Here is a 27,668-nt window from a genome sequence, read left to right on the forward strand (position 1 = left end):
GTTAATGCTTCTCTACCTCGTAAACTCTACAAAATGTATCCAGTATGAGAAGCCATGATATTTAAAAGAAGATTCTTCTTAAATCCATAGAGTAAGAGAGATGTCCGTGAAAAATATAGTATCTTACTATCAGTCTAAACTGCCGATCGCATCCAAAAAGTGGAAAGTTGAGAGAACGTCTTCATTGAAGCTGGACAGAAATATCCTGCCAACAATAACTTCATGGAATCCTACTTTTAGAAAGTATAGAAATGTTAACAATTAATTCACTGGTCTACATTAGGCCAAAACAATGTTTCCCATCAGATCAGTTTTTTCATTTTAATACATTATTTAAAATTAATCAATCTTTTTGCTGTGATATTGTTTGGGCTAACTCTTCCAAAATTAATTTGCGAAAATCTAAAAATGTTACTGATTACAGTGATTGAACTCTTGATTAGATCGTTTCGTACTTACTTCAATCTTTTCCTTTGCATTCGCAAAAAAAAAAAGACAAAAAAAAGAAGTTTTTGAGAAAAAAACCATAAATATTCTGAGTTCATTATACTTGATTTTTTATTAAAAATTATAGCACTAATTTAGTTTATATTAATAATCTCTCCCTCTCAATTGCGCGTGATGTATAACATTAAATCTATCACATCAATCTCACACTTAAAATTTAATAAAATTTCGTGTTATACTTTTGATTCAAATAAAATTAATTTTAAGAAAAGTATCTTCATAAAACACTTCATTAAAAATAAGGTAATTTGGCTTGAGATCGATACACTTAAAATAACATGCACTCTAAAAATATTTGTTCGTTAAATTTATAAGAAAATTTTAGAATGGGAAAAGAAAGAAGTAGTAATTACCCATTAAGGTAAATGTGCACTGTAACAGTGCTGCGTAATTACCTAATTTATAGATACACAGACAATCAAGGAATTTTTTATTGGTAATTTCTTCTTGACTTGTTGAAGTTGTGAGGAATGAGGAAGTTCCTCTTTAATGACTGGTTGCAGGCGATATTGATTCAAGCCCAAGCTATCCATTGCGAAGATAGTACTCAGAAATTTTGTTCATTTCTTCTTTCATTACAAAATGTCCTTAAAAACGCATGATTTTTTTCCCAGCTTGATGCTACACAACTGTTCAAATATACATCTCAATCAATTTTCACTTTTTCCACTCATTCTTTCTAATAATTTGTTTATCTTGTCCATTTTCGTCAAAGGTGAATATTTTAAACAATTCAAAGTTGAATCTTCTTGTACTTCTAATGGAAGAACAACTTCAATTTTACTTTCATGCGACTCTTGAAGGTCGCTAACAGAGACAGATTCCGACTGGTCCTCTTGATGCAATATTTCGTCAGGGATTAGCAACTCATCCTCTTCTTTGATAACAACCTCTTTTTTTATTTCAACTATCGCAGGTTTTTCCGTCACTTGACTAGTCATAGTGTCGGTACTTTTCCAAAAACTATTCACAGTATCGATCTCACTATGTAATCTAGCCATTATGTCCAAATGTTTAACAGTATATGGTTGCTGTTCGGATGAGAGCTCAGTGCTCAAAGATGAAACACGAGAACTAGTAGTCAATGTTTCATAGCTGACAGCTTCAGACGATTTTTCATCACTGTTTACTTTACTTCTTGAACGAACGCGCTTTTTATTTGTTTTTATTGCAGCCGTATTCGATAAAGTTGTAGGCGTTGAATTTGAATCTGTCAGCATATGCATGGACACCGTACAGAATCTCATCAGATCATCCTCATTTTCTATACAATTCTGTGGGTATGTACACAGATTATTCAATTGCTGATATGGATTTTCACATGTTGCAAGTGAAGAGGCTAATAATTCTGCCGAATGTACAAAATCATTGCTAATCGACACATTTGTCTTTTGTCGAGCATATCTTTTACGTAAACGTTCCACTTCTTTTATACGTTCCTTTTTGTCTGTGGTCATTGTAGCTCGTCGTTCTCTAGCTCTTAGGCGTTCTCGCTCTTTCCTGCGCTCCCGTTGTTCTTCAGTTTCCAGTGACCTTCTAACTTTGGCTCGATTTCTCTGCATAGTTCTCCTGTATTCCAACTGTTGAGGAGTTTCAGTAGCCCTTTTCTCTCGAGCATGCTGCGCCTGCTTCCGCCTCCTTTCCGCTTTAACTTCTTCTGGCTCCATGGCACGTTTCATTCTCATTCTAGCCGCGTCCTTAATTCGCCTTCTGGACAATGCTTCTGGGCTTAATGCAGCTCTGTACTTCCTCGCCTGAAGCATTCTTTTCAGTCTTTGTTCATCTGACGCCACATTCTTAGGCTGGAACATTTGATAAATTGTACGATTTAATGTATGTAGATTAGGTTTAAGAGAGATATCATGTTGGCTTAAGCAAGCTTCATTTATCCTTGCTTAAACGGATTAATAAAGAATGTTATTGTTAAGTATTTGCTTGTTTCCTTAAGGATTAATATTAGAATTTATTTTAAGTGAAATTTTGTTTCCTAAAGTGGGGCCTAAGATATTCGTATGACTGTGAAAGTGTGCTGAGTACAACCATTCATGATCAACGAAGAGAATCTTATTTTTGTGGGAAAAGAAAGTGTGCAAGAATGTAATTAATTTACATTCATCTAGTAAAGCTGAGACAAAAATAGGAAAAAGGATCCTGAAGAAGCGGATGGACCACTTCTCTCTGAAAGATACTTTCGGACGGGGTTCCCCAAAAACTAGATGAAACACTGGAGTGGAGAAAGAGAAATATATAGTGGTAAGAGAAAATTAGAAGGTAATTTAAAACACTGAAGATGAGAAAAATAAATAGTAGTTTGAGAAAATGTGGCTAGCAAAAAAATTTAACTAAGTATTTTAAAAAAATACCTAAAGCTACTCACCTTAGGTATGAGGCCATTTTCTTCTAATTCTCTGATTAACCTTCTCTGCTCTCGTTGTTTTGACAATTTAGTTTGCCACGACTGTTTCCTTTTCTTTTTCTTTGTATTCCTTTGCAAATTATATGCACGATTCTCTTTTCTACTATTACTATCATCAGGTTCCGGAAACTTACTGGAAAAATATAAATAATTTTCTACAAACAAGAAAGTAATCATTTTAAAAATTAAGTACAAAAAGGGGGAAGTCGCTGTTCTAGTAGTAGCTGCAGGGAATTGCTTTCAAAGTTAGGTTTCTACTTTGGTTTGCTAGCTACCTAAAACCATGTTTCTCAAGTAACAAGTGTGATTACTGTATAACCAAATCCCATCATTCCATGATATAAAATCTGCTCAGCTTAACGGTCTTGATAGTACTTTGCATGATACAATAGGTGACACAGGTGTACAAGATCCTGTATGTTACTAAGTATCATTTAAAAACGATAACAGTTTTTTGTTGTTAGACTAGTACCATTTTTATCTGCCATTAAATCATCAGCCACGTACATACCTCAGCAATTACCTACAACTACTTATTGTGTTCTTTAAATTAATTATTATGCCTCACTAAATAAACATAATTCACTTTGTTGACGGACATCAATTTCTATTTGACAAGAGAACAATAAAATGTGCAAGCTTGGTAACAATCCGTTAGTGAACATAAAAACTTCACAAGGATGCATCCGAATGAAAGAAAGAAAAATCATTTGAATACTAATTTTTACCATTTGCCACGCAATTTTACCACAACACAACATTTCAGTAGCTAATTCCTAGTCCTGGTCAAGACAGGTCGCACTAATCTACTCCCAAGCATCTTATTTGACATTTTATTAGAATAGTCAGTATGTTTTTGACGTCATAGTTTTCATGTAGTTTGACAACTTCAATTAATTCTGTTATCTAATCATTCCTAAACTCTATCTTATAAAGTAATACAATAGTAACCAATAAAACTATAATTTAATAAACATGAAATTGCACATTATTTAGGGCAATATTAGCTCAATGGTTGGCACGCAGAAATCCTGGGTTCGAATCTAGCTGCCAGCTACATCTTATTTTTATTTATTATTCGTGATACAATTCACACTTTTGCCAGAAAGCGATACACTCTTTTAAATTGGGCGAGTTCTATACGAATCTAATCCAAAACCAAAAAGAACTGTTAATCACAAATTTTATTAACAAATCTGTCCGATTTAAAATTTTCATTAATTCTTCCAATTATGAAACCAAAATATGCAATTTTTTTTTTAATAACAGAATTTTCGTTTCAATTAGCAAGGTTTTTCATACACAACAACAAAAGTGTACACATTTTCACCTAATTGCTCGTACAAAACTACTCACTTTTCATTCATTCGTAACATTTCTGTCAATCAGCTTTTCTTAAATTTTATTAGACCATTTTTTAAGATCATATTACTAATACATTACTTGAGATTAAACGTATTAGAAATGAGTTTATTACAAAGAGCTTTTAAAACAAATTTAATAATTTTTAATAGATTTACAGGCGAAGAATGTAGCGTGAGCGAGCGATGAGGAACTACCTTCCGAGTAAATCGAGTTTTATATATATGTACACTATTAACTAATTATACGATACAAAAAGTATTTGCAAACCTGTGACTACTTTCAAAATGACTTCTAATATTTGCAGGATCTATAGACGTATATTCGCACGATGGACACTTGTATGATTTGTAAATTCTCCTTCCTTGAAAAAATCTGCTATGTTTTTCAAAGTCATGTTCAATTAATTCCAAAGATTCAGTTGTAGTATAACTGCACCAATGACATTTTTGTATTTCTACAAAATGACAATTAATCTTAATAATAATACTTATCGAAATTTTTTGTTTTCATTTCGTTTTTAATTTTTCGAAATTCAGTGAATATAATAGACAAAACAAAAGCAAACAATTCACTACAACTGCCAAATTACCTGCATCAGTGATCACTAATTATTTAGTGTTAACAATTATATCATGTGATGGACAATATCAGCGTATATTTTTACTAGGTAATGTTAGTTATTGATCTGATGGAATAAAAAGCCATTAACTGCTATATAAAACTTTAAAAATTAAAAAAAAAAAAAAAATGAAATCAGTCCAAAAAAGTTAAATAAACAAACTTACCATCTTCAGATAAATAATCTTCCACATTGTCTGCAAGAACAACGTTTTCTGAAATCAGTCACTTCCTTCATTAAAATTTTACTTTTATTTCACACTTAAATGTACATTAACACTACTTATTAAAAGTTCATTAAGCAAAAATAAGGAGTTATATGTCAAAATAAAAAATTGTTTTTTTGCCTGAAGAATTTCTTCTCAATCATTCTTTTCGATCAAGGCTTTGGCCAAGTCGTTCAACGGCAACGAACATAACTAGTTGTATTATTATTACTATTTCTATTATTATTATTATTATTTTTTTAATTTAAGGCGCAACATCATCTTAGGTCATTGGGACCCGGAGCTTTTTCCAGAGCACTGTTGATCTGCGGACAATGTTCTCTCGTTACAGACAACTCTTACAATCTCCGAACGGTAAAAACTGTGTGAGCTGTAAGAAGCTCCTAAGAACCTATGGGTTATTATGCCCTGGTAAAAATTATTTATAAAAATGTATTTTTAAAAGCTAAATTTAATTTAAGAAATACAAATTAAATTTCTCAGGATTTTATGGGTTTCACCTATTATTTCTCCCGATTTATGACCTTAAGTAAAACATTACGCATTGAACTTTTTTGAAAGAATATTATAAATTTTGAAGTGTTCGAAAATTTCTCTTATAACAATGTTCACTAATTTTATACCACCGTTTCTCAACGAATTATTAAAGAAAATATTGGGTCGAGTTAAATTACCATACCAGTTTATGATACTAGATTTTCGATTCATGCAATTTTTTTTTTTTTTTTTAAATGACTATGAATAAAAGGTTTGCACAAGTAGATTAGTGGTTAACTTACATGAATAAGCAGTACACATAATACTCACCGTTATTAATATTAGCTATTTCAGGTTTCAACTCGTTAACCGCATCTATAAAAGTAATAATCAATTTTAAATAAATCCAAAATATCTGCAAAAAATAAATGTAATGAATCTACTCTTGATATAACACAACTTGAGAAAGCTATAGCCGAACGGTTGGAGGCGAAGCAAGCAAAGCTAATATGTATTGTGGTTGTACTAGGTTCGATTCCCGGTCTAGGCCTTGGATTTTAATTAATGTTTAATATGAGAACATAAAAGTAAAGTATATTTGCTAGTCACTTCCTTCCACGATACCTAATTGGCAGTTGGAGGTAAAGCCCGCTTGAAAAAATAGGCGTTACTTTAATCTTTTTACTCATGGAAGAATCGATGACTAACTAAACTTCGGTTAAAATAAAATAACTTTTTCTATGAGCGCATGGTTTGAAAGATGTTTTTGTTTGGAAACAATTTTTTATTGTGCTACTATTAGTTAAGCGGATTTAAGTTAATTACCAGCTATTAAAATTGTACTGTTTTACAGTAAGTCACAAGTTAAAAGAGAAGTGAAAGAGCGTCAATGAAAAACTAAGGCCAATGAAAAAAAGATGAAAACGATCCCAAACGAAAATGGCTCCATTCCCAAGTTGACGAACCTAAATCGGACAGTTCTGCCTATTTCAGACTTTAACACGGCTTCTTGCCCATGTGAAAGCATTTTCACATGGCATTGACGTTACAGATTCACCGAATTACTGGTTGAGATGACAAGAGAGCATTTTATTCTATATTATGCTTTCACTATTGTGCTTCATTTCTTTTAAACCGGATAATTGGAGGAGGATGCCGAAAGGCCACCATTACCGATGTAAAATTTTTATTTTATCTTCCAAAAATTAAAATAAACAATGCAGCTTGAGACGGTCTTTGATTTGAGCACACTTCAACTGAACTCTAAATTTGCTCAACAACTTTTAATATTTCCTAGCAATCGATTACACCAGAATATTGTGCGAAGAAATTAGATTACAAATATTTAATGAGCTTACAAATTTTTAATTTTAAATTGGCTATGAAAATTAACAATCATTATTTTAATTTAAATGAAGAGCAACAAAACTATCTTCTTATGAACTGAGTGACAGAACAGGACAGAAGTTACACCCTCTTTATAAAAACGTAAATAATTTTGTAAAGTACATAACTTTAAAAAAAATTCAATATAACACAATTATTAACTCTATTGTAAAATATGTTTCACAACCCTGAAGATGACCTAGTCCATAGTTCTACAGCTCAGCAAAATAATAAAAAGATAATGACTGAAATTGGAATTATTCTTTCTCCCTAATGGATTCGGTCACTAAAAACAAAGAACAATACGCCTTCCCTTCATTTATGTTAGACAGATCAACATCTATGCTTTTTATGGAGATGGCTATTTTAAGTTAACTAAAAATTTTCTAGCATGCATTTACTCCCTTCCATTTAGGGAAAAATCTACCAATAGTAAGAGTAATTTATCCTCTCCAAGAGAAGTGCTACAATCTCCACATCATCCGCTGTTATTGTTGAATGGAACTGACTACTTTACGCGATTGCAAGAGATTATTTAAGAGACAGAGAATTTTTAAATTTAATAAAAGGGACTTCATAGTTAAAAAATAAAATATTCTTAATGTCAAGCGTAAACTATTTCAAAATGACGGATGGTTTTAATTTTTCCAATTTTGTGAGAAAATTCAAAGATTTACTTTCTACTAATCTACACAAATTAATGTAATACTTTACCATTAAATAAAAAAGCCCATTGCTCTTTATCGTCATATACGATATGCGGTTCTTCGTCTGCTTCTTGTTTTACTTGAACTAAGTTTAGAAACTCTAGAAAACAAAGGCCAAATTAAGCTTCAATTAACAAATTTAAGTAACAAGTTTATTATAAAAGAGGTATCCAAGCCTTTTATTTTATGTTCGCAAAAAATTCCTAGAATAAATAATTTTTGGCATGCACTTACTCCCTTTCGTTTAAGGAAAAATTTATCAATGGTAAGAGTAATTTATCTTCTCCAAACTGGATTTTATTCAAATACTTGATTCAAACCTGATTCTTTATGTCACATCTCACTCCTGTCTTTGGACTTAACAGCATTGTCTTTGAGTAGATAGTTGTTTCCTTTGACAGGTCTTTATATACATATAAATTAAAGATCTACTGTATCTCCCTGTAGTCTTTGCGTTGTACATTGACTTTAAGAGGTCTAAAAACTGTACAATGAGCTAGTGGTTACATTTTGGCAAAAGCCAAGCAATTGCACTTACCAACTACCTCTAAGGTCTTATATTTACTGTTCGAATGTTAGGGTGTAGTTTTGGGTATTCGCTTGAAGTATCTGTAGGTATGTAATTGCTTGAAATACTAGAAGGGACGACAAGATTCCTATTGTCTTAACGCTACTTGCTCATCTAATTCAATCAAAAGGACCTAGTATTCTTCAACGACTTCATCTGCCGAAAATAGATGAAAATAGGTCAGAATGAAATCGTTGATATTACCCAGCATTCCGGATCTAATAATGTATGCAACTAAGCACTTTGTTTCGTGGGCTGCCTAGAGAATACAGAAAGTATAGACTGTACACGGAGAGGCTACAAACCCTAATTCTTTGCGAACAAAATATTGACGGGTCAGTGACTCTCATTGTCAAAAGTCTAAGAATGAAACAGAGGTAAGTAATGCGATTATCCTAGAACACCCAGCATCTAATGAGTTACAGATTAAAGGTTAATTATCTTCTACATCTCACGGCCTATATGGGTTGTAGATTTAATTTAAGGGTAGTTAGTTAAATTTCTATAGGGAGGAAAATCCATAAAGAAGTGGCTAGTCCACTTCCTAGTCCACAACATGATAATCATGTTCATCGTACAAAATAATTTAATAAAGATAGGAGCGATTCATTTTAAAGTTATATTGAACAAAATTTTAACTTTTAAATCGTCAAATTTCTACTTATGATCACGAGGCGGCTAAGGATCCCTTTCACTTTCTGAAACACTGAAAGAATCATACGAACAAAAACAACACTATAAGTTTATTTACCTTGATTGGCTTGATCATCTGTCGCTTGCAATGAAGTTTCCATTTTTGTTCAATGACACTAGTCAATCACTTTCAAAGAAGCTGAAACATTTTACTTTAACAGTGAAATTATAAAATATAATAACAAAAAAAAAAAAAAATTAAAAATGTATATCATTATATTCGTACTTGGCGAGACATGGATTCATTCCATTCTTTCCAATCCATCTTCTATTATTATATGTAAGTAATTAATCTTACATAAGCAAGTGAACAATAATTAACTAAACAATTAAGGCATATTCATTTCAGAGAGACAGAGAGAAATCTCGACATTTATTCAAAATAATGCGGGTTAGAGATAGCTCGGTTCAAACATACAAACAATTGATGTAAGGACGTACCCATTAGTGTAGGTGGTATGCACAAGTGTGCGACGTGCGTATGTATTCTTTAATGAATGCATAGCGTACATATTTAATGATACATAAGGGAGAAATTTCGATTTTTAACTTTTACACAGCATTAATAAACCCAGAAAATTGAGCAATCTAAAAAAATATATAGATTAAATACTAATTTCAACTATTCAAGCAATTTATTATAGAACGGTTTTGCGTTAAAATAACTATTGGATGCAAAGATTATTTGATATTTTATATTTTACAACTAATGTCATGATGTAGTAAGCAATAAAGTTGCTACTGGACGGCAACTGTAATTGTAATTGATTGTGATTGTGGTGTAGTAGTTGCTCATAGGAAGGTTATGCAGAGGTTTTCAAGTGGAAATTTTGAGAATTATTGAATGTCTGATAGTGATTTAGAGTCAATTAATGAGTGTACCGCATTGATGGATGCGTTGGTAAATGAAGTAAGGACTGACGTTCGCTCAGTCAGAAAAAGAGATTCTGATCTAGCTAAAAATACGTCCTACCAAAATGCTCCTGTAAGTGACATTGATACTTTATGCTTTTTTGTATAAGAAGTGTCTCTGAATGTGCAAAAGTACTATTACCTATATTTTTCTGACTAGATGGACGGATCTGCATGTGGTGAACCGGGAGGCGAAGGCCTAGGGGGTGCTATGGGCCCTGTTCCTGGTGAAGCTCCCCATGAATGGGATGAAGAAGAAGAATTAAAATATGGAGCTGCTCACGTTATTAAATTATTTGTTCCAGTTTCTCTTTGTCTTCTTGTAGTAGTTGCTACTATGAACAATATTACTTTTTACTCTACCAGAGACATATACTTGTGAGTCATAACTTATTTCACTAAATTAATACAATAATATTTTACAATTTTTAAGATAGTTGGTGTAGTAAATGCTAATTAACACGTTTATCTTGGTTTACTCTTCTCAAGTTTTTCTTTTTCAACCTCACGATCTGATAAATATTTAACAAAAAAATATGGTCATCAAATCGAATATGCAACTTGTAAGTGCGTGCAAAATGAGAAGTTGGGAGGTGCATTTAATTTAAAAAAATTTACTGTGAAATATTTTAATATAGGACGTCTGAGTTCGGAGTTTATGCTACCTGCAAAGCCTAGATAGGATGGTGATGGTTGCGAATTCCATGAGACTCGCTTAGCTCGATCCACTCCTTTTAAGGCTGTCCGTTTGGTGACGAGAAGTTATGTTTTGGATAGCTAAAACGCTTAGTTTAATAGACTCCCTAAAATTCATTCAAAGAAAGTAAATTAGATTTTTTAGTGGAGGAATTAGATCATTTTATTGGTTGCTTATTTGATGTAAAATGTTTGGAGTTTTTCGAAGGGCGCAATTAAATCAGTTCGAATCACAGGAAACTATTTACGATTAGATCCTGAGTCTCTTTGGTCGAATATTTTGCTTTCATTTTATTATTTTTATTTTTAGGCTGTACACCCCATTTCATGAAAGATCCTCAGATCCAGGGACTAAAATGTGGAATGCTTTAGCTAATGCTACTATTCTTTTAAGCGTAATAGTGTTAATGACAGTATTATTAATTTTACTATACAAATATCGCTGTTATAAGGTAATCAGAAAAGTTCTGCTTTATAATATGTATGGAAATATATAATTTCTTCATAATTTTTGTTTTTTTTATAGATAATTCATGGCTGGTTAATCATGTCTTCACTCATTTTGCTATCAATATTTTCTTACATATATCTTTTGTAAGTACTGAAATCTATCAAGATGGGAAAATTTTCATTAAAAACTTTTTTTAATTTTTTACTTTTTTACATTTCAGAGAGGTATTAAGGGCCTACAACATACCTTTTGATTTCATTACTCTTTGTTTGTTCATGTGGAATTTTGGGACAATGGGTATGATTTGTATACATTGGAAAGGTCCGTTGCACATGCAACAAGCATATTTAATATTCCTAGCAGCTCTGATGGCGCTTATATTTATCAAATATCTACCAGAATGGACCACATGGGTTGTATTGGCTGTGATTTCTGTTTGGGGTAATCTTAAATTCAGTTTTTTCCGAATTAAACTACATTGAATTGATTTTATAAAATATTTAAATATCTTCCATTTGTTTGAAGATTTATTCGCTGTATTGACTCCAAAAGGGCCTTTAAGAATTTTAGTTGAGACAGCACAAGAAAGAAATGAACAAATATTTCCAGCCCTGATATATTCCTGTCAGTATTGAGAATTGCTGGTTTTTATTTCATGTCTTGTTTTTTTTTTTTAATGATTGTTTAATTTATATCTTTACTTACAGCTACCGTTATCTATAGCTTGATTAATAAGATTAGTGATGAAGACAACGCTCAGAGAGGAAAAACATCTTCATCTGTTTCGACCCCACAAGTTAAGTATTTATTATAAAAAGTCTTGATATGAAGCGTATAGCTTAAGATTAAGAAACTGCTCACCGTGTAGCGCTGCAAAAAAGAGACTTACTGTGTCATTTTATTGTAGGAGGAAAGAACTTTTTATGATAGATTTTAGTAAAGAAACTTCGTGCTATTTCAGCTTTATATATGTATAGGTCATGCTTTGATCCTGGCTAGTTTCAGAGGTTAAGCTATCAATGGTAAGAACTTCGAAGTTACTCAGCATTGAGGATGATCCAACTATCTGTAGAACTTCGTTTCATTTATAATTAGTAATAAATAATAAGCATCAAAATCATGTTTAATTCCTTAAAACAGCTTCAGGAGGAGAAGATGGCTTCAGTGCTGATTGGGCAGATGGCTTGGAAGCAAGAGTGGAAGGACGGCAGAGAGCTGTGGCTGCTCATGAAGCATCTTCAGGTTTTCAACCTCGTCAGCCTACCCGCATTTCTACACAAAACCCTCAAGGAGCACCACATGCTCAAGATGAAGAAGAGGAACGTAAGTAGATGCTGTATTTTTGTTTTTTAAAGACAGAAAATGTTACTGGAAGAAGACTTCCAATTTTCCAAAAGTAAAAAACGCTGGAACAGTGCACACTCGCGAAAGAGGGCAGCCGTGTAACGTAAAAGTGAGTTGTCGGATTTGAATCGGCAGTCCGGTAAAGTTTAGATCGCACTTTTTTAAACCAGCTATTTGGTAAATCATTTCGTACTTACTACAACAAATTTGGAACAAAAATTTTAATTTCTTTTTTATTTTAAGGTGGCGTAAAACTTGGCCTAGGAGATTTTATCTTTTACAGCGTACTGGTGGGTAAAGCTTCTTCTAATGGTGATTGGAATACTACCCTTGCTTGCTTTGTTGCCATTTTAATAGTAAGTATGTTATTTATTGTATATGTTCAAAATAAGTTGATATTTTAAGTGTATATTGAGTATACCCTTTTATACTTCGTTGCCGTCAAATGCAAATTTTACAAAACGATATTTGGGCTTTAGGTTTCGTGGTGGCCCAACATGTAATCAGTCGGCAAGTTAGTAATAAAGTTCCCTGTATCACATGGGTTACATTTGTCAAAATTTTAGTTGTCAATGTATCTGCTAGTGCCATACACGGAAGTATAGTCAGATTTAAATAAACTATAGGACAAGTAGTACGTCTAAGGTGAAACAAACCAAACAGTTTTAAGTTTCCTCAAATTGTCAAGAGAATAATTTGAGTAATGGCAATTTTTTTTTTAAGCGGGGCTTGACGCCAAACTACAAATTAGGTGTCATGATCCGGAAGCTCGTACCATACTGGTGATTCTTTTTTTTAAAAAATTGTAACTATTTCAACTAATGCATAATTATTTGTAAATATTTGTATTAATTTGATTTAACAATTAACATTTTTTCTAACCAATAAAAAGTAGTTGCACACTGGATTCATACTGGAGAACCTCCACTTCACGCTCCACAACCGATATCCTCACCCATGTAACCAACATTCCCTAATTGTTAATACTATTTCGAGTATTGACAAAACATTTTCATGATACAATCAATCAATAGAAAATACCTGCTTACCTTGTCTGGGTAACAGTTAAAAATATTTTATTACTTTTTCTTTCTTCTCAGCTAATCAAGCAAATGAATCGTATTCTGAGAACCATTGATCTTTTGTTTTAAAAGTTTCATTTTATTAATTTTTACCTGTTTTCAGGGTCTTTCTTTGACTTTACTACTGTTGGCTATATTTAAGAAAGCGCTGCCAGCTTTACCAATTTCAATAACATTTGGCCTAATTTTCTATTTCACTACTACAGAGATCGTCCAACCATTTTCTGATGCACTAACTACCAAACAAATATTCGTCTGAACAGTAAGAAAGATTTAAATGAAAACAATTCTTTTTTTTTTTTCAATATGTACGCCTTGAAGGCTTAAAAAAAAAGTTATTTAATTGAACTTAAGTGCAAGATTGCACCCCAATGAATTATAAAGTGAAAGAAAGTGTATTAGTAAACTTTCGAACTGTTTAACTATTTTTAGAGATTATTTCTAAGTTTTGTAACAATTTTGGTCTAAAGGAGGTCTATAACACTGCAACATGTAACAAGGGACCAAAAAATGTTTAATTAATGAAGTTGTATTAATAAATGGTTGTACAACCTAATACTATTAACAATTGTTATAAATGGATATTCCCTAGAAATTTTATATTTACTGATCACTCATACTTTTGCTTTATAACTATGTAAAAGTTCATTCCTACATTTTCTTAATTATATATTGCCAGGTGATTCTTTTTTTAAAAAATTGTAACTATTTCAACTAATGCATAATTATTTGTAAATATTTGTATTAATTTGATTTAATAAACATTATAAACCTGATTTAATTGTTTGAATATTTTGAACTTATGATAATTCTGTTAGGTTTCTGGTTTGGAACGGTTTTTAAATGAGAAGACAAGTTCACACACACGAAAAAAATTGTATTCTATTTATAAATTGCGCTGTATAAACTGAACCTACTGAAAATTTTTGTGCACAATATATTTTTAGTCTGATAAGCTTAGTCTTATTTCTTTTCTTTTTTTTGTGTGTGAAACCAACATCGAAACAAAAAAAAATTTACTAATTGATACAAACAACAACCGCATTTACATTTATATAACAGTATTTTTAGTCTAAAATGAAAATAAACTTTTAGAAAGGATACTCTGGATGAACTGTCATTTCTGAAAATATTCCTTTAGCAAACAATCTTCCTTCTTCGCCTTTATCTAAATTAAGCAATTGATCATAATCATCAGCGTTCAGTTCAAAGTCAAAGATCTAGGAATAAGAGGCGAACATTAAAATACATATATGTGTATATTATAGTTCACAAAAATCAAATGCGAATAATTAGACTAATATGCTTACGTCAAAATTAAGTCTAATTCTATCTGGATTTGTGCTTTTGGGAATTGCAGTTACTCCATATTGTATTAGAAATCTCAACAGAATCTGAGATGGAGTTTTGTTATATCTCTTTGCTATTTCTCCAACAACTGGATCAGTTAAAGGTGTCAACTGGGGTACTCTGTTAAAAATGACAGAACTATTAGCTTTGTTAAACATTAAATTTGGGAAACACTATTTTTCTAACTTTTCTTAATATCATTCTTAATTCAAGATGGCTTGAAATTTACCATTCATATCAAATTTTCTAAATAGAATTTTTATCGAAAGTATCAGCATTGAGGTCCACGAATCCAACAAAATGATATAAGAAAGTTGACTACATATGTTTCAGAACGCTAGCAAAAACGTAAAATCATAGAAAGCTCAAACTTACAGTTCATTTTGGTTACCCCATATTAATAAATCTTATAAATTTAAATATAAATTAATAAATCTTATACTAAAAGTTAACCATTTCACTAAATAAAATTTTCATTTTTGAACATTTACATATTTTTTATAATTATATAATAAAATATATAAAACGTAATTTTTACACTCATTATACTTTCAGCACAACTTCTATTTGAAGCATTTACCCAGGGAAATTTCATTAAGATTAAGAGATGATGGTTCTCTTTAAGGCGGCACTTTTGGCGAAATACTATGTGCAGTTCTATCACATAGTTATTACGTATATTTGCGTACCGATTATTACTGAGAAAATTATTTTTTAAGTAGTTCTGGAGGGGGAGTGTGGTGATACTCTACTTATTGGTGTCAATTTAGTTCAACTTAGGTTCTACAAAGTGTATTATCCAAGTCCAATATCACATATATAAACAGTTCACTAAGTGAATTTCAATAAATCTTATACTTCGCGATGGATTTGGTTTATAACTTTACGTTCATAATTTAGATGTTCGTGTTTAACGAATTGAAGGGAAGCCAAAAAAAAAGTCTAATCCATAAATTCTATTTCCTATCTTTATCTTAAAATATCATAGTAAATATATTATCGTGGAAGGAAGATTTTCATTTATTCGGACATTTATACGTCTTGTTCGCTAAGTAGTAGCAAAAAGATGCTTATTGTAAACCTTGAAGAGAACTCTCCACTATTCGTGCGGCCAAGGTTTTTATACACCAGTTAGACTTGGCTAACTCCTTTTCTGATCTCAAGTGCTAATAGTTATAATAACTGATAGTTGCATCTCACAAAGATTCAAGAGTGCGTTTTTCTTCTCCAGGCAACACAGTGCACTGAGTAAAAATCGAACCATTTGGAGAGGTTTGTTGGGCCTCATAACAAAATGCGTAAGACTAGAATAATGTCAACAGGAGTACCCAACCTGGTGTGGGTCTAGATCTTTCTCAGTTGACTATCAGTTCCTTTTTCACAGAAATTAAATACACTTTGTTTGGTGCTAATCAGATACCAAATGAGGATCGAGATAAGCTGAGGTTTAATGACATGCATTTTAAGACCTGAATACTAGGAAAGTTGAGATTATGACATCATTGACTATCAATTATTTTGAGGAAGAGGGAGATAGTATAAGAAATGTTCTGAACCCATTTCAAATCATTCTCTTCAAAAGATTACTCTTACCCCTCAGTTGAAATCCCAGCATTCTTAGTAAAATTTAACAAAGAAGGCGAACCTAAAGGCCCATATGCACAAACTCCAACATCTGCGAATTTTTTTGTACAATTAATTTTTAACAATATATTAAATTAGCAAAATTTGGAATAATGAAATATCTAACTAACCATTTTCTTTGCAATAGTCGACTAAATCTCTTTGTTGTAAGTAAATATGCATTTCAACTTGGTTGTTAACGGGCTTAATTTGACTGTTTTCAACTATTCTTTTTAACTGTTTTAGATTAAAATTCGAAACGCCAATTGAACGAGTTCGACCTTCGTTTACCTGTTTTTCCATTTCCTGTGGTTAAAAATAAATTCAATGAATGAAAGAAATTCTTTTATGTGATTCATTTAATAATTGTTTAGTAAAAAGTGAATACCCATAAAATTTTCCATCATCAATAAATAGGTTGATTCATAAGTTTAGTGTAGAGAATTTGACTTCACTATATGTTTGTCATACGAACGATGTTTCTAGTTAGTTTCTGGAAGTGTCGTGTATAATATAAAAATAGTGGAAGTCAATTTTTCTATTCCCAAACTGATGGACCAGACTTTCTTGCCAACTCTCAAGAGCAATCTATGTGAGCAATTTTTCAAATCATAATAATCGTCTAACATTAATACAAGAAATAAATATACCTTCCATACAGCAAGATGATCTGTATCCATATCAAGTAATAGACGGCCACTTTCATCTCTAGGAAATGGTTCTTCATTTTTTAATTGTAGTCCAACTGGATTGTGTATTAGATAAAGATCCACATAAGAAAGTTGCAAATTTTCAAGTGATTTCTTCAAAAAATATTCTACATGTTCTGCCCGACATCCAAATAATGGTAGCTAGAAACAATAAATATTTATATTAATTTTATTACCTCTTTAATTATATGAATCCATAATTTCTGCAAGAAAATAAATAAAATTATATATTACTTTTGTGACTATAAATAGATCTTCACGGCGAATTTTACCAGATTCCAACCACTTGTTCAATGCTTTCCCAATTGATTTTTCGTTATAATATACATAAGCAGTGTCAATAAGTCGATAACCGCATTCTAGGGCTGCATCAATTGCTTTCTCAATTTCGTCTTCACTTGACTGTGAAAATTAAACGTTTGCCAAAATTAATCAAGAGAAATAAAAGTTTCTTCTTGTTAATGTAAACAAAACTAAAATAATATACTAAATCACAGTGTAATCACCAATTGCCCTCTATAATTTTGAAACCTTTTAGTTTGAAAAGAATAACATATCGATTTACTACCCATCGCTTCTTTCTTTCCTTTCAAAGATCAAATAATTACAAACAAAACGGTACCGTAAACAACTAATCTTCGAGATCATTGTAAGACTCCTTTGTTTACTGACGTTTAATTAACTAATGTTATTGTTTTCAAACTGATTAATACCTATCCCAGAGAGAGCTCTATGATATTTCCCGCCTACCTTTTGTTGTCTATCATAATTATACTAGGGAACAACTGTTAGATGTAACTGATTTAAAAAAAGTTTCAACAGGTAACATTTATTACTCTCGAACTACGAAGGTTTTGTACCTTGTCTGGAAAAATGTTAAGGTTCAATTGACACAAGCATGGCAAACATTTTTCGAACTACAATGAAATGTAACTATGATAGGGAGATGTAAAACCAGATGTATAAAAAATAATTATAAAATTATCGAAAGCAATGTATTATTACTTAAGCTTGCCACATAACTTTTTATAAAGGCTAGAAGAGACTCAATTCTTCTTAAATTTTTACATTAAGATAAGGGTAACATCCTCCAAGTGTATTCATATATTTTTCTAATATGTATGTGTATTTCTTTTAATTAAGTGCGTCAATACGCTTTGGTCGTGTAATCCCCTAGCCTTATCAGAGCATAGTCATCAGTACCTATCCAAGTATCCAAGGTACTTCCTCTCGCCAGTTGCCGTAAACCCAATTTGTAAACAGCTGGAACAAAATCTCATATTGTGGAAGGTTTCACCAACTGAAAACTCGAAACCGATGAACTGGAGTGACTTGCTAGTTAAGCTAACCAGTTCCTCATTACACGAAATCCCCTAACGACCTAATTTTAGCAGAAGAATATAGCCCATAATCTCCTGAAGCAATCCAACATTATTTCGGGAGTGCAGACAGAAATTCAGTGCTTTCATCGCCGCATGACGATGTAAGCAGATTCATAACTCATTATGAAGCTAAGTTACAGACCGCTCTTGTGAAATATACTATTAAAAGAGCATAAATCTGATATTATTTAAAAACGAAGCTTTCCAAAAAATCAATAATTTGTAGATTATTATTAAAACTGTCCGGTAGGACAGTTGTATAAGGGTTGATCGTCAAAAACTGCACGAAAAAGCGTAACGTTAAAAAACACCCAACTTTGACAATTTTTTTCTCTTTTTCTATAAAAGATAAAATTCCCAAATTTTCTTTAAAATATAGGGCAAACCCTCCTTTATGACTGTAATTTTTTTGCAACAACCCAGATCTAATAGGTTTTGAGAAAAAAGTTGCTGAAAATGATCAAAAACGGCTTTTTCAAAAATTGTTGTTCTTGTTCTTCTTCTTCTTCTTGTTGTTACCTTTTTTGTAAACTGCGTACCGCCTAAACACCTGAACCGATTTTCATGAATGAGTTGTCATTCGATTCGGAATTTTATGTAGATGTGCCTTTTGGGGGTCTCGACGCTGTATATCGAATGGAGGAGGAGTTAGCCCCATATATGTGAAGCCCCCTCCAAAATTATTGTTACTAATAACTTTGTAAATCCTAGCCCAATTTTGATAAAATTTGGCAGGATGATAGGGTTAGGGCTCCCCTTCGTAACATTAAAGCGACGATCTGCCCTTACACTAGTTAAGGGGAAGTATAGCAATCGTTTCAAATTATCAACAAGTGAACCGATTTTCATGAATGAAGTGTCATTCGAATCGAAATTTTGAACAGATTTACACTTTAAAAGTCTCGACGCTAGGCCTCATATTGGGGGGGGAGTTTGCCCCACCCAAGTAAGGCCCTTTCTAAAACTATTATTACCAATATTTCTATAACGCTTAGTCCGATTTTGATAAAATTTAGCATGAAGAAGTGATTAAAGTTCCTCTACTTGGCTGTGAAGTGCCATCATGCTCTTACACCTACTAAGAGGAAGTACTGCAATCGTTAAAATTATCAATGGGTGAACCTATTTACATTAATGAATTGTCGTTCGATTCAAAAGCTTTGCCTCTTTATCTTTTAGGGAGAAGTACTGTAATCGCAGTTTATTTTTCTTACTCCTCTTAAAAGGAAGTACTGAAATCGCAGTTTAATTTTGCTTTTTACGTACAAATACCTTCCTATTTTATTCAAAACGCTTTCTCAAAAAAATTGTTAAAAGATCTCTCCAGTGGTAGTTACGGTTCCGACTTAACACCTTATCAGGTTATAATGATAGAATTGCTTATTCCAAATTTTAAAAAAATCAGTAAAGCAGATATGTAACTTCGCAAAATAGACAAAAAGAAAAATCTATCCAAAAGGTACAAAAATCTCCTTAACAAAAACTTACAGTTTAAAATGTTAAGTATAAGGGTTGATTAAATGCCAAAAGGTACACAAATCAGCAAGTATCCATCATTTCATTCATGCTTAGTTGATATAATTTAAGTAATTTTGCTGCATTAACTTTTCCTTCACATTTTTTAGAATTTATTAGATGTCACAGACCCTTATGCTGGCCATTTTCATCTACAAAATATTTGTTCAAGTAGCTCTGTAGATTGACTTTAATATCTATTAATCTATAATAATCAAACTATTAATTACAGGTTAAAAAGAAAACGTTATAAAAAATTAAAAAAATTATGAGGCTAGAAAATTCAAAAACTTTTTTAAAAAAAATGCTTACTTTAACATATATCAATGATTTTGTTTTAATTCTAAATTAAATTACAATTGAGAAATGAATAATTGTTGTTGAATAATCTACTGTGTGTTATTTGTGCTCACGAATATTTCGGTAAGACGAATTTAAGACTGAAATCCGTGATTCAAATTTAAACAGTAGCCGACTCTAACTTTGTCTTTTTCTACTTTAACAAGCATGCATACGTGACTACTCAGAATAAAGGGCATATTAAAGATAAATCCGAAGAATAATTTGGAATAGAGTTAAAATAAAGTACCTATTTAAAAACGAAGATATAATATACATTTTATCATAATTATAACAAAATAATATTATGAATGAACTGGCCAGCATAAGGGTCTGTGACATCTAATAAATTCTAAAAAATGTGAAGGAAAAGTTAATGCAGCAAAATTACTTAAATTATATCAACTAAGCATGAATGAAATGATATGATGGACACTTGCTGATTTGTGTACCTTTTGGCATTTAATCAACCCTTATACTTAACATTTTAAACTGTAAGTTTTTGTTAAGGAGATTTTTATTAGGAAGTACTTGTCTATTAGAATATAATATACGTACATCTACTAAAAGAAAAGTTAAAATAAAAGTTTTTATGTAATCATGGCTAAACCGTTATTTCACGGCTAATAACATTTGAAAGGCAAATATTTGTAGGCTTTGCCCATATAATTACTGTGAATCGTTCAAGACTAATCTAAAGAAATTTATGGAATTTTCTGCTTGAAGAAAGTAAATGTAAACTAATCATCAACAGTTGTGTTTAAAGATTGAATTTATAAAATAAAATTGACCGTTTATTATAATATATAAATATTTTTAACGTTACGATAAATAAGTTTTGGGTTTTCGATTTGAATAAAATATTTTCCTTAAAAATAAGTCCTTAGAAATAAAGTTGAATAATTTAATTATATTAAATAATTTCTTTACAGGCTTTATACTCTTTATGTTACTATACTAATAATAAACATTGCAATTTAAAAAGAGATACCTAAATAATGAAAAACGGACAATTCTAATTTTACAATACGATAAAGATCATTCATTATGCGAGAGCATGTACCAATTTGGAGAAATGGTTTTATATTTCATTACACCCATCGTTTATTATTGTCTTCACATAATTATCGATTTCTACAGTTGTTTAATATTTTACTATTAATAATGAATTCAAATGGTAATATCTTTTCCCATATGAATTCTAACAATGCAAATACGATGTATTGATAATATTTTTATTACTAATTCAATCAGCGTACAAAGAAAGTAATAATCCAAGGAATTAATTAATTCTCACAAATGAAGGTTGGTTTACAGTTATTTTTAGATTTTGAATAAAAACTCCATGTAAGTCACGACAATTAAATAATAAACTCAAAATCAGACTTCATTCAACGCTTTTTTCTAAACACCAGTGTATTTTTAGTTAGTACCGGAATTTGGTAAAAATTTGGTGGGGAAAAAAATTAAAATAAAATAGAATTTGGCGCTATGCGTAACAGCGCACTTTAGATAGATAAATTATAGGAACAATGAATGACTAAAAACCAAATCCATTGTGCGACAACAAATCTGTTGTTGTTATGGATTAACATGTTTGATGTTGGTTTACAGTCTCATCAATGGACGCTAATTTTTGCTGAAAGGCAATAATAGATACTCTCAGAGACGACAACATCTCAGCAGAAAGGGCTCGTCTACCTCCCCCGTAAAGATAGCATTCTTCTTAGAATAGAGTGCAAAAATTAAACTCAAAGTGCTTGTGTTTCTAAGTTTTTTAGAAGCAGTTACCAAGTAAGGCATTATATATGTATATATTTCAAATCAAATGTTCTTCAGAAGTGAATTAAATATTGGAATAAAGCACAGTTACTAGGTACTGTGATTATTTGCTTCAGAATCTTCTTGCTAGAACTTCTAGTTGTAGCATGGTAAGGAAATTCAGCTTCTACGAACTTGAGCACTTCAAGAGAGTAGAGCAAAGGATATATTTCTTTTGGAACGAAAGAACATACTCTGATAACACTAGTAGGGCTTCCAGTAGGAGGGTACCTGAAGAAGACAAGATGGCCCTATCTCTATAGAGATGAATAATTCTCCTACTAATAATCATTAATCACTTCATTTAAAAACGTGAGTTCTTAGCGGAAGATGAATAAGAAAATGTCCTTCCCGAACAGGAATTTCGAGGAAAATTGTCCTCCGAGTGAAAACTATATGAAAAACAAACTCATCTTGGCCCAAACCCATCTAAAAGAAAACACAATAGCCAACCTGCCAAATTAGAACACTTACTATAGTTTACTCTATGTCGGTCAGTCTAACTGAATCTTTAAAATAAAAAGGACTTCATTTAAACCACACTCTTATTTTCTAATGGACATAATAAAAATGAAAAAGTTCGGGCTTACAACAAATAGAAGCTCCAAATTAACAAATCAAACCCGTTTGAAACCCCTTGGAAAATGAATTTTGTAGGGAAAAAAATGTTACCTCAATTATTATCAATACGTTTTACCATTTTAATAAACTTCAACTCATGAAATGTACATTTAAAAATTATCTCTTTCGTTATAATAACATATTTCGATGGAAACACTATCTTAGACAAGCTTTTATACTGTCCACATTAGCAGCATAATAATATGCAATTTATCGAACCTTCTATAAAAATATAATAACTGTCATTTTATAAGGAATATTACACTCCAAAGTGATAGGTTTATAGGTGGTTTATTTTTCCACCTAATTTCAAGGTTTAACTTAAACCTACTTTTTTTTTACAAAATTGGTGGCGTTAGGCCATCATTAAATTTCGATGACGTAAAATCAATAATGGTGTAATCAATCTTTGGAATAATGTTACGAAAACAATAATAGTTAATCAATATAAATGTTTAATTAAGAAAAACAATGTAATTCTTTCGTCTCGAACCAACTTTCATTTATATTTAGTGAATTATGAGAAAGTTGAAAGATATGATACGATAAATATCTTCTTTCTTTTTATAATATTTTAAAGAAAAAAGTTCTCACGTTAATTAAAAATCGGTAATTAATTCTTATTATTCCTTGAATCTTGCAATTACTTAAATGGTCTTTTTTATCGTTGTGCTTTAACTTCATCAGTGTATCTTTTACGATCTCGAAAGGCGTTTAAAAAAAGCCTTTGAATTTTAATTTAACCAGCGAATTCAAATTTAGAAAATTTGAAACTTTCAGATTATTAAAATTAAGTGAATTTGAAAAAATATTTTAATTTTTTCTTACCCCTTGTAAGGAGTATTACTATTGTATTCGAGTATACATACATTTGAAACTTCGTCACTTAAATGTAGATTTATGAATTTATTGGAAATATTTTTCTATTTTATCCTCTTTCTAGAGAACACGAATTTCAGAGAAGTTTCACATTCCTTTAGAAGCAAACTTTAAAACTATTCTAAAGCCAATCTTAACAACAAATTTCATGTTTAGTAAATAAATAGGCTGATAATTATTCTGAAAGAGAACATTACTAATCTTTTTTAACACTTACCATCCAAGTTCCGAGTCCAATTACCGGAATATTTACGTCTCCTGCAGTTATCACGCTATCTTTGTTTAATGTCATTTTTGAATCAGGAGATTTCGGTGTTTGAAATTACTTTAACAAAACAGAAAAGAATTATGGAAATTAAAATAATAATAATATAAATGTTATATCAAGAAATTATCCATACAGTCTCGGTATGTATAGTTAGTTATTCGACCGTGGATAAGAAACCGTTATAAAGAATAAACAATGTTTTATTTTTTTTAAATATAATAATAAGATTGATGTACTAACATCTCAGAGTTCTGTCAATGTATGATTGTTTGTAACTTGTCTTAGCAAGCTCTAAGTATCGACTGAAGTTTGCCTTTCACGAAGCAAGTACCAAACCACCAACAACTTGGATCTGAATGCGGCTGGTTTGCACTATTGAAGGCGTTATAGAGAAGGGATGACCTTCACTGTTACATCATTATTTCTCAATGTTGTTTTATTCATATTGTTTATATCTCTTATTATTGGTGATTATACATAAAATAAAGGAAGTAACGGTGAAGGCTGAAGGATCTAGATTACTTGGCTTTCTCTTACGTCTAGGATTTGAATTATATTTCCGATTATAACTGAATAAAAGAAAGAAATGAATTCATTCAATTAATCTTCTAGTAATTTGAGTTTTCTCCAAAAATAAATATTTTCGTGAGGGAAAAATATGTTTTTCATTTTTTTTTTGAGAAGTTAGACTTTGTATGAGTATTATTTCCTGTCTGTAAGAAAGCACATTTCATTAACTAAAAGTCCAAATGTGACATTTTGTGTTTACAGAACCTGACAACAGGTTTGGTTTTAATCAGCGTTTAATAACGATTTTCCATAAAATCTATATTTTGTTAAACACTTTGCCTTCAGATGACCTATGATACCTAAAATATCTTTTACGAAAAAATTACTTTTAGAAGCGATTTCGGAGGAGAGATCGTTTCAGTAAATCGTAAAATTCTACTTAATTAAAAAAGTACCAATAATTTTCAAAAGTTAGGACTTTAAAGCAGATTGCTTGACCAGATGTGCATTTTTCCAGAATATTTTTATTTTAGGGATTCTCCATTTTCTAGGATATGAATTATACATATTTCCGATAACTGAATAAAAGAACGAAATGAATTCATTAAATTAACCTTCTGTAAACTCGCATTTCTGAATTTCTTTCTCGAAGCTTACTTTTTTACTCATGCACCGGCAGACGGTTTTCCATTGCCGTAGAATACTTTTCTTTTCATTTTTTATGTTTGTATTAGAATTTCTTTTCAAATAAAGTATTATTATTATTATTATTATTATATACTCATGCTAGTATTTCATGCACATTTCTTCCAGTTATAGATTTACCTAGCCAAACAATCGTCCCGGCTGATTCCCTCCCCTCAAAACATAAATTATATTTAAAGATAATGTTTCAAATAAAAGTAATAGACAAGAAGGTATAGTTTTATCTCTTGGCATTATATTCGATTTCCGGTTTTGACCTTGGAATTTATTTTTTGAATGAATATGAGCAATTTTCGTCTGTTGTCTTCCCTAATGGCAATTTGAAGAAACACCTAGTTCATAGATTCTCCTAAATTTCAGTAAAACGTTTTGTATATAAAAATGAAGTTTTTTAATCTTACAGTTTGCAAGCCTAGATATAAAAATCTGTTCAATCGTATTCGTGAAGATTACAATAATTTCATTTTTCATTAAGATTCTAAATTTAAACTAATAATTTCTCACCATCAAGTATGTTTACACTGGCTTGCATTGAAAGTATCACTTTGATATTTTATCAGGTCGATATTGATTTTGGCTGTCACAGTCAATAATCGCTGGTTTATATATTATTTCCAGGGGGAATTATTTATAATAATGCTCATGTGCACCAACACTATTGATTATTTGTAATTGCCTTAGTTTTCCTAATGTTAAAACCACCCTGCTGTTTTACTTAGCCTGTTATGAACATTTTTGCCTTATAAAATCAATAAGTATTAAATATTTACAAAGAAATAGTCCAATTTTTGTAAAAACTTCTACATTGAATTCGTTATTAACGCATACCAGTCAAGGCCACAACCTTATGTTAGAAACAATATGCTTTTATTATCTTATATACCTATTCGATTGAACAAAGAATTCATAACGGTTCCGGCAACATATTAGATAATGTTGCTATAAATATATTTAATAATATGGATATTCGGGAATTAATCAATGTTTGGAAAATTTTAATGCATTATTTCGACTTGTTCGTATAAAATATTGTCATTTTGATAACAATTCTGTCAGATTGTTATTCAACTTTTTTATTCCGTAATTTTATTTATTCGAGTAAAATTGACAAGGTATTAATTTTGTGTGTAGACGGATAAATTGGAAGACTTTCATATTATAGCAAAAATCATAATCATAAAAATAAATTAAAAAAAAAAAAATGCCTCAGCAAGAAATTTTTTTGATTTGCCTAAATAAATCTCGCGTAAATTTTATGGAAATCTTTTTCAAACTATCAATACCAGTAAAGATAAGGGTTTTTATAGAAAGAAAGAGGTTCCCAAAAGTTTGCAAAATAAATATTCTTCAATCTTACTGCTTACATTCACTATTAATGTCACAAAAACCGTATTTTCCAAACTCCTTTTTCACACAAACCCTTATCAGAGCGATCAGGTTTTTTTTTATAATCATCCTTTCGGACTTAAAAATCATGAAAACCTTTAATTACCTTGTCCAGTACAGAGATCAGGCTTATTCAAACATACGGCAGACTCCCAAGCGTCAAAAAAGCTTCAGAACATTTTGCGCTTTCAATGTTGTTAGTAACACTTCAAGTAACTCCTGTTAAACGAAAAAAACTTCAACATGTCTATTTTTTTAAATACTGTTATGTCCTCAGACATCTGTTGGCTACCATATGACAAAATATACTGACAGACGTAAGCCCCACTAATTGTATAAATTTGTTCTAACCAAATAGGCCCCGTTCCTGGCTAAATTACCTAAAAGTCAGTACTATACACAATATTAGGAGTTTCACAATTAAGAAATGATCAATATATTTTCCTTATCTAACCACAATATTATTTCAGAAATGATAAATGTTTTGAAAAGACAATTTTTTGTCTTAAATGTAGAAATCATATAAAATTACAACTTCTAATTGACAAGGATGAATCGAAAAAACATTCTTCTAAAATAAAACAAAATAAAAAAAGAAAAGTGAAATGTTAAAAATGGTATGTGAATCATGAAACAGTAGAATGATTTCTACAAGGACTTCATATTCACTATTAATTCATTCATCCCCGGTTCCGGGGAGCTGTTGCTACTACACTTGGACTATCAAAATGAAAATATTGCTCCCAGCAACATATCTTCGAAACAGAAGGAACTTAGACTTCTGATTAGAAGTTCATTTTCCTCTTTCAGAAAAAAATGTATTCCTAAACTCCAGAAATAAAATAAAACCAGTTTTCAGATTTACTTTATCAGTTGTCTTTAATCAGGTAAATCTATTAAAATGAAAACATGAGCTACGGTTTAATTATTCTATTCTCCTCTTACCTTTAATTAAATGAATCATTATGTCAGCTGCTTAATGATTTATACATTGCCAACCAATATATAGATTTTTAAAACTCGCCATCCACTGGTTGGCATTTAAGTTTTGAAAAGTGCCCTCATCGATGGGCGATATTTCAGTGGGGCTTTTTCCTCGAGTTGCATTGT

The 27,668-nt window shown here is 31.0% G+C and overlaps 3 protein-coding genes across 7 annotated transcripts; 1 reads left to right on the top strand and 2 right to left on the bottom strand.

Moving 5' to 3' along the window:
* Positions 1-533: 533 nt before the first annotated feature.
* Positions 534-9,546, bottom strand: LOC141453139 (uncharacterized). Of its 3 annotated transcripts, none has more exons than XM_074125937.1 (8): positions 9,406-9,546; positions 9,023-9,103; positions 7,711-7,803; positions 5,941-5,985; positions 5,074-5,121; positions 4,556-4,742; positions 2,885-3,056; positions 534-2,309 (listed from the first exon to the last, which is right to left on the bottom strand). In XM_074125937.1, exons 2-8 carry the CDS (start codon positions 9,063-9,065, stop codon positions 1,158-1,160), a joined length of 1,740 nt encoding a protein of 579 aa, XP_073982038.1. In that variant the 5' UTR covers positions 9,066-9,103; positions 9,406-9,546; the 3' UTR covers positions 534-1,157. The 3 variants fall into 3 exon arrangements, with proteins under 3 accessions (XP_073982038.1, XP_073982036.1, XP_073982037.1); XM_074125935.1 differs by lacking the exon at positions 9,406-9,546 and adding an exon at positions 9,191-9,332; XM_074125936.1 differs by lacking the exon at positions 9,406-9,546 and adding an exon at positions 9,191-9,329 and having other exon boundaries at positions 9,023-9,116.
* Positions 9,106-14,225, top strand: Psn (presenilin). 2 transcript variants are annotated; one of them, XM_074125958.1, is made up of 10 exons: positions 9,106-9,244; positions 10,037-10,254; positions 10,883-11,024; positions 11,099-11,166; positions 11,244-11,464; positions 11,549-11,647; positions 11,731-11,818; positions 12,162-12,346; positions 12,611-12,723; positions 13,553-14,225. In XM_074125958.1, the coding sequence occupies exons 2-10, from the start codon at positions 10,037-10,039 to the stop codon at positions 13,706-13,708; spliced, it is 1,290 nt and encodes a 429-aa protein (XP_073982059.1). In that variant the 5' UTR covers positions 9,106-9,244; the 3' UTR covers positions 13,709-14,225. The 2 variants fall into 2 exon arrangements, with proteins under 2 accessions (XP_073982059.1, XP_073982058.1); XM_074125957.1 differs by lacking the exon at positions 9,106-9,244 and adding an exon at positions 9,809-9,949.
* On the bottom strand, positions 11,244-27,668 carry LOC141453143 (1,5-anhydro-D-fructose reductase-like). Of its 2 annotated transcripts, XM_074125960.1 has the most exons (9): positions 27,504-27,668; positions 26,665-26,777; positions 23,907-24,014; positions 17,367-17,534; positions 17,073-17,273; positions 16,554-16,728; positions 16,393-16,474; positions 14,760-14,919; positions 11,244-14,669 (listed from the first exon to the last, which is right to left on the bottom strand). In XM_074125960.1, exons 3-9 carry the CDS (start codon positions 23,979-23,981, stop codon positions 14,541-14,543), a joined length of 990 nt encoding a protein of 329 aa, XP_073982061.1. In that variant the 5' UTR covers positions 23,982-24,014; positions 26,665-26,777; positions 27,504-27,668; the 3' UTR covers positions 11,244-14,540. The 2 variants fall into 2 exon arrangements, with proteins under 2 accessions (XP_073982061.1, XP_073982060.1); XM_074125959.1 differs by lacking the exons at positions 26,665-26,777; positions 27,504-27,668 and adding an exon at positions 24,198-24,353.

The sequence above is a fragment of the Rhodnius prolixus genome, unplaced genomic scaffold (genome assembly GCF_049639745.1).
Source record: "Rhodnius prolixus isolate KJV_2025 unplaced genomic scaffold, Rpr scaffold_3, whole genome shotgun sequence".
Lineage (NCBI taxonomy): Eukaryota > Metazoa > Arthropoda > Insecta > Hemiptera > Reduviidae > Rhodnius > Rhodnius prolixus.